General features: G+C 53.3%; 1 protein-coding gene across 1 annotated transcript in view; it reads left to right on the plus strand.

Moving 5' to 3' along the window:
- Positions 1–8443, plus strand: part of TG (thyroglobulin) — a 141215-nt gene extending 132772 nt beyond the window's left edge. Inside the window, exons 45-48 of the mRNA XM_039911929.1 lie at positions 528–635; positions 6408–6542; positions 7303–7493; positions 8201–8443. Coding sequence (XP_039767863.1) covers positions 528–635; positions 6408–6542; positions 7303–7493; positions 8201–8289 — 523 coding nt within the window. The 3' untranslated portion in view covers positions 8290–8443. The remainder of the gene's footprint in view (positions 1–527; positions 636–6407; positions 6543–7302; positions 7494–8200) is intronic.
- Positions 8444–13647: the final 5204 nt, after the last annotated feature.

Here is a 13647-nt window from a genome sequence, read left to right on the forward strand (position 1 = left end):
AGGCACAAAGGAGTCAAGACCTCCAGAGTTGGACCATCTGAGGCTTTGGAACTCCCATAGCCCAGAAAGGCTACCTCTGAACCAGTCATAGCTTAACGGATTGAACCGTATTGATGGTTAGTGAGGGGAACCTGGAAGTGCTCTCTGGGCTAAGCTGAAGCCTCGTGCAGGGAGACACAACCAGGGTGGGTTTGGTGGCTATGGAACCCCGGGGTCTCCAAAAAAAGGCTCCCCTCCCACCCCAGGGCAGCCCATTTGAAGGAATGCCAGTTGACCAGTAATACTAGTAATAGTAGGTATTTATTTATATTAATGTCTGTCTCCCCCTTTAGACTGTAAGCTCATTATGGGCAGGGAACATATCTGCTGATTCGGCTGTATTGTACTCTCCCAAGAGCTTAGTACAGTGCTCTGCACAGAGCAAGTACTCAATAAATACCACTGATTGATTGATTGGTTTAATGCCTTGTCCTCTGCTGGTTCCCACGGTGACAGTTCTTGACTGGTGTCCCCATCTCTCCCGCTAGTGACTACTTTATCACCTGCCCGACCATCGCCATGGCCCGCCACTGGGCCGCCACTGGACGAGGAAACAGCTTCATGTACCATGTGCCTGACAGCTACCTGCGGAGCGGGTGAGTGGTCACGTGGCCTCCCCTCAGGGCTCACGGTCAGAGCCATTAGAACGACATCCAAAGGCGTTTCCAGTTTCGAGGCCTTGAGCCTTTCCTCACATCCTCTGAGCAGAGCGGTGGGCAGCCAGGCTCCGGACCCAGTGGCTTGGTAGCCGTTTTATAGTCAAGCCAAGATGGCTTCTCCAGAGGACACACCAAGAATGAGACGGGCAGGCCCCTCCAGCCGTCTGCCTCCCAGGATTTTGGATTTGGTTACTGAGGCAGACTGGGCAGGAGGCTCTGAGCGGATTTCTGGCGCTTAGGACAGTGTTTGACACATAGTAAGCACTTATCAAATACCATAAAGAAAAAGAAAAGGAGTGAGTCCGCCTCAGGGTTAGAGCAGTTCCCAAGAGAATGCCCCTGACCCAGAAAGAGGAGGAGGAGAAAGAGGAGGAAGAGGCTCTACCCTGGCTTCCTTGGTTCTGTGCCCTCTGGACACTGCACTTGGATCTCGAACTCTCGATATTCACACCAGCCTGGGCCCCACAGCCCTTATAAGCATATCCATAAATTCTTTATATTAATGTCAGTCTTCCCCTCAAGACTGTAAGCTTGTTGTGGGCAGGGACTGTGCTTACCAACTCTGTATTGTACTCGCCCAAGTGCTTAGTAGAGTGGTCTGCATAGAGCGTAGTGCTCCGTAAATACAATTCACCGATTGAAAGGGGCTGGAGGAGCTGAGAGATCCTGAGGGGATTTGGTGTCTGTGAAAGGAGGCCACTCCCTAGAGATAGTTTGGAATTCTACCAGGTGAATGGCGGAAGGTTCCTAGGGGGTGTAATATTTTCCACTGTGCAGTACACATCACGGAACTTGCACATTTCTAACCCTCCCTGGGTCCAGCCCCCAAATTCTAAACACCAGTTTTTTCCAACCGGCTTCTTGCTCTCCCACCGAGCACGTCAGTCTCTTGCTTAACTTTGTGACACCCACGGTCATTAGATGACAGTCTCTTCATCTGGTTTCCCTCCACTATTCACTTCAGGGATAAGCGAGGAGTTTGGAGGGGTGTTTGTTTTCAAACATTCACTGGATTTTCTCCCAAGCCACGCTCAGACTACTCTTTGGCTCCTAATTTAAATGGCATCGATCAACGGTATTTATTGAGGGCTTATGTGCAGAGCACTGTACTAAGCTAAGCACTCAGAAGAGTACAATACTACAGAATAGGTAGACACATTCCCTGCCTCCAATTATGCTTATAATCATAATTGATGACCATTATTTTAACACTGCTTGAGGTAGAAATCTTAGTGCTTTCATGTCGCGATGGAACGTGTGTGTTGTATTCACTCTTCCAAGCACTTAGTACAGTGCTCTATACGTAATAAGCACTCGGTAAATATCACTGATTGATAAGTACAGGGCTTGTACGCATCTTGGCCCTCAGTAGGCACCTAATAAATAGCTTGTACCTAGAGGTTCCCTCTCCCAGAATGAGGTGGTGATGGCACAACTGTGTGATCTGGGTGCCGGCTTTGGTCACCGGCACCTCAGGGGTCTGACTGGCTCTGAGGGTTTCCAGTCAGGGCTGGAAAGCCTCCAACTGGTGACTTCTTATCTGGTTCACTCTAAGCAGCCTGCCTTCTCTCTGTTCCTCATCCCTTCTGAAACCACTGCCCCTTTTTCTCCTCCAATTTTCCCAAAACTTGGCACCTAATATTTCTACTATTGCTCCAAATGACATTTTGTTCTGAAAGTCCTTTTCCAGCTCAATGATTCAGGACTTTGGGAGGATGTAGAGTCCAGGTCTACCCACCCCTAATGGCAAATCAACACCCAAGTTTGGGGGGGGCTTGTTTTAATGGCATTTTTTAAGCACCTGCTTTGCGCCAGACCCTCTCTTGAGTGCTTGGTAGATACAAGCTAACCAGGTTGGGCACAGTTCTTGTCCCACTTGGGATTCCCAGTCTTAATCTCCATTTTACAGATGAGGGAACTGAGGCACAGAGATGTGAAGGGACTTGTCCAAGGTCTGTCACAGCAGACACATGTTGGATACAGGATTAGAACCCAGGTCCTTCTGACTCTCACCCAGACCCAGGCTTTTTCCACTAGGCCATGCTGTTCCTCCAAGATAGTGCAGGTCCCCTTTAAAGCGTTCTCTTTTGAGGTAGAATGTTTCCCAGCCAGGAAACCAGTCCCAGGTTAGAAAAGAAAACCTAGGTGGGAAGATGAGAGGACCTGGAGGAAGTTTTCTGGTTAAAAGATGGAGGCAGGGTCGACCGACACCTTGAGTGTATAGGGTTCCAAGTCAGAGGGATATTGAGCCCGTCATCGGGCAGGGATCGTCTCTATCTGTTGCCGAATTGTCCATTCCAAGCGCTTAGTACAGTGCTCTGCACAAGTAAGTGCTCAATAAATACTATTGAAAATACTACTGAATGAATATTATTTGCTCTTCACTTCTCTAATCAAACAATCAGTTATATTTATTGACCACTTGCTGTGTGCAGAAGACTGTGCTAAGCAACGTGGCTCAGTGGAAAGAGCCCGGGCTTCGGAGTCAGAGGTCATGGGTTCGACTCCCGGCTCTGCCACTGTCAGCCGTGTGACTGTGGGCAAGTCACTTCACTTCTCTGTGCCTCAGTTACCTCATCTGTAAAAAAATGGGGATTAAGTGTGAGCCTCACGTGGGACGACTTGATTCCCCTGTATCTACCCCAGCGCTCAGAACGGTGCTCTGCACATAGTAAGCGCTTAACAAATACCAACATTATTAAGCGCTTGAGAGAGTACAATATAACAGAGTTGGTAAACACGTTATCTGCCCGGTGTTCTATCCCATCCCTGGAGCTCTACACTTTCTCATCCAAACTATTGGCTCTCTCCCGTTAGCTGACTTTATCAGTTTGCAGGATTAACATACCACGAGAAGTATTTAAGTGGCTGGGCGTTTGCGTAGTTCTGAAGCGTTGCCATCTGCACGCGGTTAGTAAGATCACCGTAGGGCAGAGCTTCAACTAAGTCGGAGCCTAAAATTGAGGGTTCCGAGACTGCGGTAATTAGGGGCTCCCAAGCCCCTCTGGATATCTATAGTAAAAGGTTGATGTAATGAGTCTCCTGTTTCTGGAAGAGACTGAGTAGTTTTAGGTCTGGGCATCTAACACAGAACAGGAGCTGTTTTTCCTGCCACGTGGATATCTCGAGCCTCACGGAGCACAGGCCGAGCTGTTCCTTGGATCCTTTTGGACACCGTTCCTCATCCTTAATGTGCCAGGGAGGAAACGGGAAGGCTGCGTCATTTCTCTAAGGTCACACGGTGACGGCAGGGATGGCGTTGGAGCCTGGCCTGACGCATCCGAAAGCACCCGGAGAACAGGATCGAATCGGGAAGGCAGTGTGGTCTGGTGGAAAGAGGCAGGAGCCCCCGGTTCTAATCCCAGCTCTGCCCCTGGCCTGCGGTGTGACCTTGAGCAAGTCACTTTGCCTCTCGGGGCCTCGGTTACAATGGGGCTAAGACTACTCTCCTGCTGTATCCGCTCTGATTCTTTTATATCTCCCCCAGCACTCAGTACAGAGCTTGGCACCCAATAAGTGCTTAATCAATATTAGCTGATAACAGTGAGGCAGGGAGAGGGTTTTGTTTTGTTTTGTTTTAGGTTTTTTTATGGTATTTGTTAAATACCACGGTTATTATCATTATTATGTGCTTACCATGTGCCAAGCACTGCACTAAACACTGGGGTAGATCCAAGCTAATCAGGTTAGACACAGTCCCTGTCACACATAGGGCTCACAACCCTAATCCCCATTTTACAGTTGAGGTAACTGAGGTGCAGAGAAGTGAAGCGACTTGCCCCAGGTCACACAGCCAACGAATGGAGGATCTGGGATTAGGACCCAGGCCCTTCTGGCTCCCAGACCCACGCTCCGTCCATTAGGCTACACTGTGGAAGCATGAGGGAGTCGAGGGAGGCTAGTGGGTGTGGTGTAATGGTTTCCGAGTGAGGCCGTGAAGTCCATCAGGCGGGTCCAGCCAGGTCACCCTCGCACCTGGAAGTGCAAAAAAAATATGGTTCGCAAAGTTACCGGCAAGGCAAGGCCCGCCGACCAGGGTGTGAGCGTGCAGCCCTATTAAATCTGCTTACAAAAACGCAGCTCTGTGTGTCTTGCATTGTTGGTATCTTTGCTGACCGGATCTTGCTCACTTACACACCCACACATCTCTCTGGGGAGAGATTTCCCCATTGGTGCGGGTGGATTTCACAGACTGTCTGATTACAGTCGAACCCTCTCCACTCGCCACAGTCGTTCCAAGCTATAGTGCTCACTCCTGCACCTTCCCATAGTCTTTCCAACCCCTGACTGGCCCCCCCCCACCCACCCACTTCGGGACCCCGGCCCTCTCCTTCAGTCAGCCGGTCAGATTTACTGAGCGCTTGGAGGTCATGGGGGCCAATTCCTACTCTGCCACTTGCCAGCTGTGTGACTTTGGGCAAATCACTTCACTTCTCTGTGCCTCAGTTACCTCATCTGTAAAATGGGGATGAAGACTGGGAGCCCCATGAGGGACAGCCTGATAATCTTGTACCTACCCCAGCGCTTAGAACAGTACTTGGCACATAGCTTAACAAATACCATTCTTTTTCTAAACTGTGAGCCCATTGTTGGGTAGATCATCTCTATTTGTTGCCGAATTGTACTTTCCAAGTGCTTAGGACAGTGCTCTGCCCACAGTCAGCGCTCAATAAATATGATTGAATGAATGCAGAGCACTGTACTAAGCACTTGGGAGAGTCTAATATAACAACATAACATACACACATTCCCTGCCCACAATGATCTTACAGCCCAGAGGGGGAGGACGGACATTAATATAAGTAAATAAATGACAGATGAGGACATAAGTGCTGTGGGACTGGGAGGGGGGTGAATAAAGGGACCGTGAGGGGACTTTAAGGAGGACTCCAGCGAAATCTGCTCCACCCCTGCCCCTCCCGGTGACACTGCCTGGACGAGGGCCGAGCCGGGAGTCAGGACGCCTGGGTTCCATCCTAACGCTGGCTTCGCTCAGTGGCTGCCGATAGGCAGGTCTCCAGGCAGGTCCTTTGCCTGCCCCTTTGGTCCCTTCAGGGCCTCAGCATTGGCCACGTCGTGTCCCCAAGCAACGTGCCTATAATCGATCAGTCATACTTACTGAACGCTTACTGTGTGCATTGTACTCAGCACTTTGGGAGAGTCTACTGTAGCAGAGTGGGTAGACAAGTTCCCTGCCCACAGCGAGCTTACTGTCTAGAGGGGGAGACAGACGTTAATATAAATAAATTATGGATCTGTACCTAAGAGCCGTGGGGCTGAAGGGAGAGGTGAATAACAGATGCAATTCCAAGTGAAAGAGCAGTGCGGAAAGGGCGGGACAAGAGGAGATGAAGGTCTAGTGGGGGAAGGCCTCTTGGAGGAGATGTGTCTTCAGCGAGGCCTCGAAGCAGGGGAGAGTGATCCACTTTCAGATATGAAGAGGGAGGGCTCTCCAGGCCAGAGGCGGGACATGGATGAGAGGTCGGTGGCAAGTCAGATGAGATCGAAGTACGGTGAGTAGGTTGGAATTAGAGGAACAAAGACATGGCTGGGTTGGAGGAGGAGAGTAGTGAGGTGAGGTTGGAGGGGGCAAAGTGATTGGGTCTGCACCCTGTGCGGCAGACGGGCAGCGGGTGGACAGCGGGTGGTGGCTTGGCCCAGAGCATGTAGTGACTGACCACTGGTTTCCGTTCCCATCTCCCGCTTCAGCTCGGAGCTGCTGGCCGACGTCCGGCTTGCCTTCGGGCTGCCCTGGTACCCACACTTGGCACCGCGATTCTCCCAGGGGGACAGGGCGGCGGCACTGGCCGTGATGCAGTACATCGCCAACTTTGTCAAATCCGGGTGAGTAGCCGGAGGGGCCCTGCAAGGGCGGGGGCCGGAGCCGCTTGCGGGCACAGTGTGGCGGGATGGGTGGGAGTCACCCACCACGACCACCCCTCCCAAGAGGGGCTGCCAAGAGATGGGGACCATGAGCTTCTAGTAGGGCCAGAGTCATCACTCCCGGGATGGTCAGGGCAGTGACATTTTCTGCAGGCGGGGCAATCCAAATGGTGCGAAGAGCTTGCCGGCTCTTTCCTCCCTTCTGCTTCCACCGCCTTCCATCGAAGCTAGCCGGAGCGGGGAGCTCTGGGACGTTCCCCCATCCTGCCCAGAGCCTTGGACCCTCACCACCCAGGCGGAGCCATGACCCGCCCCAGCCTTCCTATCCCTGGGTGGTCCCCTCTGAGGGACAGAGACGGGACAGCGAGGCCTTTGGGAGGCTGGCAAGCGGAGCGGGATTCACTCGGGGCGCCGAGCTCACGGCCAGAGAGCCAACGTCAAGGCGCTACTCTCGTCCAGGGTTCCATCTCTCCGCGGATGGGACCCGCTGCCAAACAGTCGGTCCAGCCGGGTCACCCGCGTGTCACAAACGATCGCCTGGGCACCCTCATGTCCCCCACGCTCCCTGCCCCGCCCCGAGCCACGGTCCAGCTCGGAGCGCAGGCAGGCCACCATCCCCCAAGAGCTGGCGTCGAGTGCCTCGGGGGAAACCGGTGTCCCGGGATTTCCACCGGCACCGCCTCCCGCCGACCGGCTTTGCTGTCTGTGATCTTCCCCCCAGAGACCCCAACACCCAGAACGACTTCTCCAGCAAGATTCAGGGAGACCTTCCCCGGTGGGCCCCGTTCCTTCCCTCTGCCACGGGAGAGAACTACAAAGAGTTCAGTGCCCGGCTCCCTAATCGCATGGGCCTGAAAAAGGCAGACTGTTCCTTCTGGCAAGACTACATCCAAACCCTCAGAAGGTCTTCAGGTAAGTGTCTGCACATGTTTAGGGTGGGCACCTGTCTTGGCACCTGCAGAGAGGAGGCGGCACTGGGCTGGGCCCCGTCAGGGATGACCTTTCTGGGCCATGGCCACTTGCCCGCTTTCCCAGGGAGAGGGAGGTGGGCACCCAATGCATCCTAGGTGGTTGACTCCTTCCTGCTCCCCGTGATGGTCTGGGGCCGTGGATCCAGGGCACGTTTGTTTCACGTCACAGCGCCGGCTGGTAAAAGCCCAGGCTATCAACAGTGGGCACAATGTGACCCAGGCGTGACCTGAAGTGTCCGAGCCTCTAAATAATAATAATAATTGTGATATTTGTTAAGCACTTACAATGTGCCAGGCACTGTTCTAAGCACTGGGGTGGATACAAGACAATTGGGTTGGACGCAGTCCTTGTCCCACAAGGGGCTCATGGTCTTAAAAAGGGGCTCGTGGTCTTAATCCCCATTTTACAGATGAGAAAACTGAGGCAGAGAGAAATAAAGTGACTTGCCCAAGGTCATACAAGACACACGTGGCAAAGCTGGAATTAGAACCCAGGTCCTCTTACTCCCGGGCCTTTGCTCTTTCCACCAGGCCACGCTGCTTATCTGAACTGAGAGGACTCACCTGATGTGTCCCTCGAGGCTGGAGCAGGTGGTCTCCGCTCCTGCCCCTCCCCAGCCTCCCAAACCCATCCGTTCTGTGTTTCAGGCCAAGAGGAAGCACCGGCGTTGGAGTCCACAGGGCCCCCCGCCCCCCCGGCCCTCCCCGAGCAAGGGCAGAAGGCGTACAGCAGATGACCGGGGCCCGAGACGGCTCCCGGGTCGTCGGTCACCGAGGCAGGCCGGGCTGCGGACACGTCCCAGGACGGGTCGCTGGTTCCGCGCCCGCCAGCTGACGGTTCTGTTCGACTTGGAGTCCTTCAGCAATTAAACAGTCCTCCTGCAGAGAAAAGTCCAGTTGTCTGCCTGATTTGTCCACTTTGAGGGCACTCTTCAGCTTTCAGAGAGATGCCCTGGGGGGGGGGGGGGCGGGATGTAAGTAACGGAGATAGACCAGGGTGTGGCAGGGGGACTTGGAAAGGATTCTGGGACTAGGTTCGTTTCTCAGTTTAGTCGTGGGATTTGTTATGCTCTTACTGTGGGCCAAGAACAGTGCTAAGGACTGGGGTAGATACAGCATAATCAGGTCAGACACAATCCCCAACTCACGCGGAGCTCACAGGACAGAGGCGGAGCAGGGATTTTATCCTCCATTTTACAGATGAGGAAAGCGAGGCCCGGAGAGGTCAGATGACTTAGCCAAGGTCACACAGCGGGCCTGGGGAAGAGCTGGGACTAGAACCGGGGTCTCCCGCCTTCCAGCCCAGAGATCCTTCCAGCTGACCAGGCTGCTCTCACTTCGAACGGATGTGTTCAGAGACCAGAAACGATCTAAGTCATGTGAAAGTAGTGAGGGGATAGAAGTGAGATAAAGGCTAGGTATTATTTCACAGCCGGCAAACCGCTGGAAATCAAGAAATGAAGCTTCTGCGGTGACTGTGCCTGGCCGGCTTGGAGCGGAGGATAAGACTGCGTCTGACGGACGCTTCTGGTCCGAGCCCTCCCCGGCTTGCGCCCCGTGGAGGTAGAGAGAAGCCGGTGTTTTTGTGCGGAAGCTTCCCGAGCGTCACGTGACAAGGAGGAAAAGGGGACGACCACCCCAACGCAACCGAAGACGGTCTCTGTGTATGTATGTACGACTGTGGGTCGTACATTGGCCTTTCCAGTCACTCGCCCGAAGTTGAATTTCTCGTCAAGCAGGCCTCCCTGTCTTTCGTGCATACGTTCGTGTGGGCATAGACGTGGGTGTGCATCTGGGTACTCGCTTCCGGTGATAACAGTGGAGTCTCTCGTCGTACCTGACGGACGGCCCTCAGGCCCGAGACTTCAGTCAGAGACCCCACATGGAAAAGTTGATGCTGACGTTAGGGGGTGGCCCGGCACCCCTTATGCTCACTCATCCCTGCCCGACGTGTTCCCGTTGGGTCCCCGAGGGTAGGAGGGCAGGGGTGCGTCCCGAGGCCCGGGGCACGTGCGGCCTTGGCCCCCGCCAGCCCGCTCCGGGCAAAGCCGGGACTAGAACCCAGACGTCCTGACTCCCAGATCGCCGGACCGATTCACCCCCCCCGCATCTCGGGGAAGACTCTTGGGCCAGCGATCCGGCTTCACGGTGCCCCGCTCCCGCTTCAGTCAACGTTGCGGCAGAGGGGATGGGGAGGCTTTCCGTCTGTTTGAGATTTCTGCCTCTGGGATCTTGCCAAGCTGCTTACTCAGAAGCACAGTAGACGGCCATATGGCCCAGAGTGGAAAATACCACGTAAACAGGCCGGCTCCTGACTCATTACGAAAATGTGTGCTGCACGTTATTGAAGTCCTAAATCTCCTCTTCCCATGCTCGCCTTTCTTTGTTCCACCACTCCCCCGAAACAGGGGCGTGTGCAGCCAACGGTGGCCATCCACAGTGATCCGGCCCATCACGGTGAATAGATCCCAGACGGTAAGCTCCCTGTCGGCAGGGAGAGGGTGTCACTTCCGGTGGATTCTCCCAAACGCTTAGTACGGGGAAGCGGCTCGGACTAGCGTATAGAGCTCGGGCCAGAGAAACAGAAGAACCTGTGTTCTGATCCCGGCTCTGCCGCTTGTCTGCTGTGTGTCCTTGGGCAAGTCACTTCCCTTCTCTGTGCCTCAGTTTCCTCATCTGTAAAATGGGGATTAAGACTGTGAGCCCCATGTGAAACAGGGATTGTATCCAGCCCAATTTGCTTGTATCCACCCCAGCGCTTAGTACAGTGCCCGGTACATAGTAAGTGCTCAACAAATATCACGGTTATTATTATTATTATACTAAGCAGGCACCCGACAAATACCACTGACAGACTGAAAGAAAGTTCCTAGGGACAAAGCCATTTTGAATACATCCACGGCGCTTAGAACAGTGCTCTGCACATAGTAAGCGCTTAACAAACACCAACATTATTATCCACGGTTCCCGACCCCCGATCCCACTCTATCTGCTGGCCATTAGCTAGGTGGCGATGGTATCCATTCAGGCCTTACTGTGTGCCAAGCACTGTGTTAAGTGCCGGGGTGGAAGTAGGATAATCAAGTCAGGCAAGTTCCTGTCTCACACAGGGCTCACAGTCATCCTGGGGGTTGATGGAGACAGCTCACGGAGCCTCGTGTGTGTCGAGAATCGAAACCTACCCCCTGGACCAAGGAACCCCCGGAAGAACGCCAGCATGCCATCTGTCCATCTGTCTGTCCTTCTGTCTGTGGCTTGCAAGGGGACAGTGGCCCCCGGGAGGTTTAAAGTGTGTTTCAGCTCGCTGGAGTCACTGCCGTCTCGAGCCACCCGCGGAATTTTAAACTTTCCATCCAGCTGTCCAGAAGTGGATGCATCGGGCAGGGAAGGAAGGAGTCGTCGGTAACAGATTCTCTCTTCCTCACTCTGTTCTGAGTGAGGGGCTCAGATGAAAATGCCTCAAATTCCGTGTTTCAAGCAGGGAAGCTTTATACTTGCAGTAAAAACCTAACCCATGGGGAAGTCTGTTTTTGACGCCAGGCAGCCCATGTAACCGTATGAGTCCGAGTGAGAAACAAAAAAGGAAATGGAGAGATGGTTTGTGCTATTTTGCCATCAAGTGAAGCATTACTTTGTTTCTCGACATAAATCAGAGAACTGTGGTCATTTCACCGGTGTTCAGAGACTTTTCCCAATGCTTCCGAGACTCTCATCATTATCGTCCTCTGCCTCAGTGTTTATTGAGTACTATGCACAGAAAGTTGTATCGGGCATCTATTGGGTACAGATTTTGTACCGTACATCAGTTGTTGGCGGAACACTGTACTGGGTGTCTACTGTATGCAGAGAGCTGTACCAGGTACTTATTATACGCCGAGTACCGTACTGGGATCCTACTGTGTGCAGAGCACTGTTTGGGACACTTAGGATTTAGAAGAAGACACGGTCCCTGATGTGGGGAGGGGATTCACTACCCCGACCCTTCATAACTTCACACGGGGGTGTCACCTCCCTAAGTAACTCAGTCAATCTGGCGCAGGGAGCCCAAGCTGGGATCTCAGGTGGGGGCCTTGGCTGATCTCAGTTCTAGCCGAACGAGGTGCCGTCGTGGCCTTCGATAGCCCCATGGAAGGGTGTAAGGGTCTTTCATTTTCACGAGGATCCAGGGAGGCCTGGGGGGAAAGTAACTGATCCTGTAGCCACCAGTGGTCCCCGGAGGATGCTGGACGTGAGGTCTCTTTGTGGCTTGTCTGGGAGGCCAGGTGGACACAGGCAATGAATGAACAGCAGAAGATAGAGCCGGGCATCTCTGTCCCTCAAACAGAGAAACTGAAAAATCCGGAAAGGGCGAGCTCAGGGTGGGATGATCAAAGATTTTGTGCCAGGGCCGCTGACATTCCTGTTAATTCTCACCAGGATGCAGCGGTCTAGGGGACCCTGCCTGACTCCTGCTCTCCTCCCAGCCTCTCTTTAAACAGTGTGGTCCAGGGGATCCTGCCTGGCTCCTGCTCTCTTCCCAGCGTCTCTTTCAGCACGGTGCTCCGGCAGATCCCGCTTGGCTCCTGCCATCTTCACAGCATCCCTTTCAGCAGTGTAGTCCAGGGGATCTTATCTGGCCCTGTTCTCCTTCCAGCATCCCTTTCAGCAGGGTGCTCCAGGATATTCTGCCTTACTCCACTTTCTTACCAGCATCCCTTTCAGCAGGGTGCCCCAATATTTTATTTTACCACTGGAGAGCCGGTTTATGTTTGAAAGGGGAGCCTTGAGAACTTTTGGAGTTCATGTCGGGGTCCCAGATTCTGACCTCCTTGACCACTCCGGGGGCCCAGGATTCCTCCCCCCTCAGGTCCCCAGGTCAAAGCAGGGTCCAGGTGCTCGGGTTAAGAGGGATAGAGGCCCCTTCCCTGCTCCAGCCAAGCATGCACAGATGGAGAAAAGGGCCTCAAAGGAATGTGTAGCTTCCTGCCAAAGGGATACACCACTTCTGAAGACTCTAGGAAGTCCATTCCATCCAAGCTGAGTCTTAAATGGAAAAGCCTCTTAATCCATCCAGGCCAAAACTGATCGTCCCTTCAAAGTTGAGAGGAATCTGGTGTCGTGTAAACTCCAAGATGACGAGAAACATCTGCCCCTAAGTAACAGCTGGGAGAAAATCCCGGCTGCAGAGGCATTCGGCTCAAGTCATCTTCTCGTGTCCCCCGACCTGAACCAGAGGGTGACCAGGACTTCCGGCCGGACGGACCAGGCCTGGGGAGCGGAACTCAGTCCACTCAACTCTACTCTTCAGTGGGCCTAGCGGAGGGGACACGGCTGCTGAACGTGAGTGTCCCTCAGTGCTTGACCCCTCTGCTATTGACCTTTTACTGTTTGTAAAATGGCATCTATCAATCAATGGTATTTATTGAGCGTTTACTATGTGCAGAGCACCGTACTAAGCGACTGGGAGAGTTTAGCCTTTACTGTTTGCCAGGAACTGTACTAAGCACTGGGGTAGAAGTAAGATAATCAGTTTGGTCCCGGTCCATGTCCCACATGGGACTCACAGTAATAATAATGTTGGTATTTGTTAAGCGCTGACTATGTGCAGAGCACTGTTCTAAGCGCTGGGGGAGATACAGGGTAATGAGGTTGTCCCACGTGAGGCTCACAGTTAATCCCCATTTTACAGGTGAGGGAACTGAGGCACAGAATAGTGAAGTGACCTGCTCAAGATCTCCCAACAGACAAGTGGCAGAGCCGGGATTAGAATCCAGGTCCCCGTGCTCTCCATCCACTAGGCCGCACTGCTTCTCAGCTTCTCACTCTGCCGACCTACCACATAGTCTTCCTCTGGCCCAGGGGCTCCCAGAATCCGGAGGTCTGAGATCATGGGGAGGGACAACAAAGTTCTCTTCGTTGTGTTCACGCCACAGACAGGGCGTTCAAGTGACCTCTCTTGGAATTTCCTGCTTTTTGTGAGCCTTATAGCTCCCCGTGATGCTTGGACAGATCTTTTTACATTGATGAGCCCACTGTCCCAAGACACGTCCCCTCCCCCCGCGTGGTGTAGCCACTGCTATTTCTCCAGGCCTGGAAGTGGAACCCATTCATAAAGC

The sequence above is a fragment of the Ornithorhynchus anatinus genome, chromosome 4 (genome assembly GCF_004115215.2).
Source record: "Ornithorhynchus anatinus isolate Pmale09 chromosome 4, mOrnAna1.pri.v4, whole genome shotgun sequence".
Taxonomy (NCBI): Eukaryota; Metazoa; Chordata; class Mammalia; order Monotremata; family Ornithorhynchidae; genus Ornithorhynchus; species Ornithorhynchus anatinus.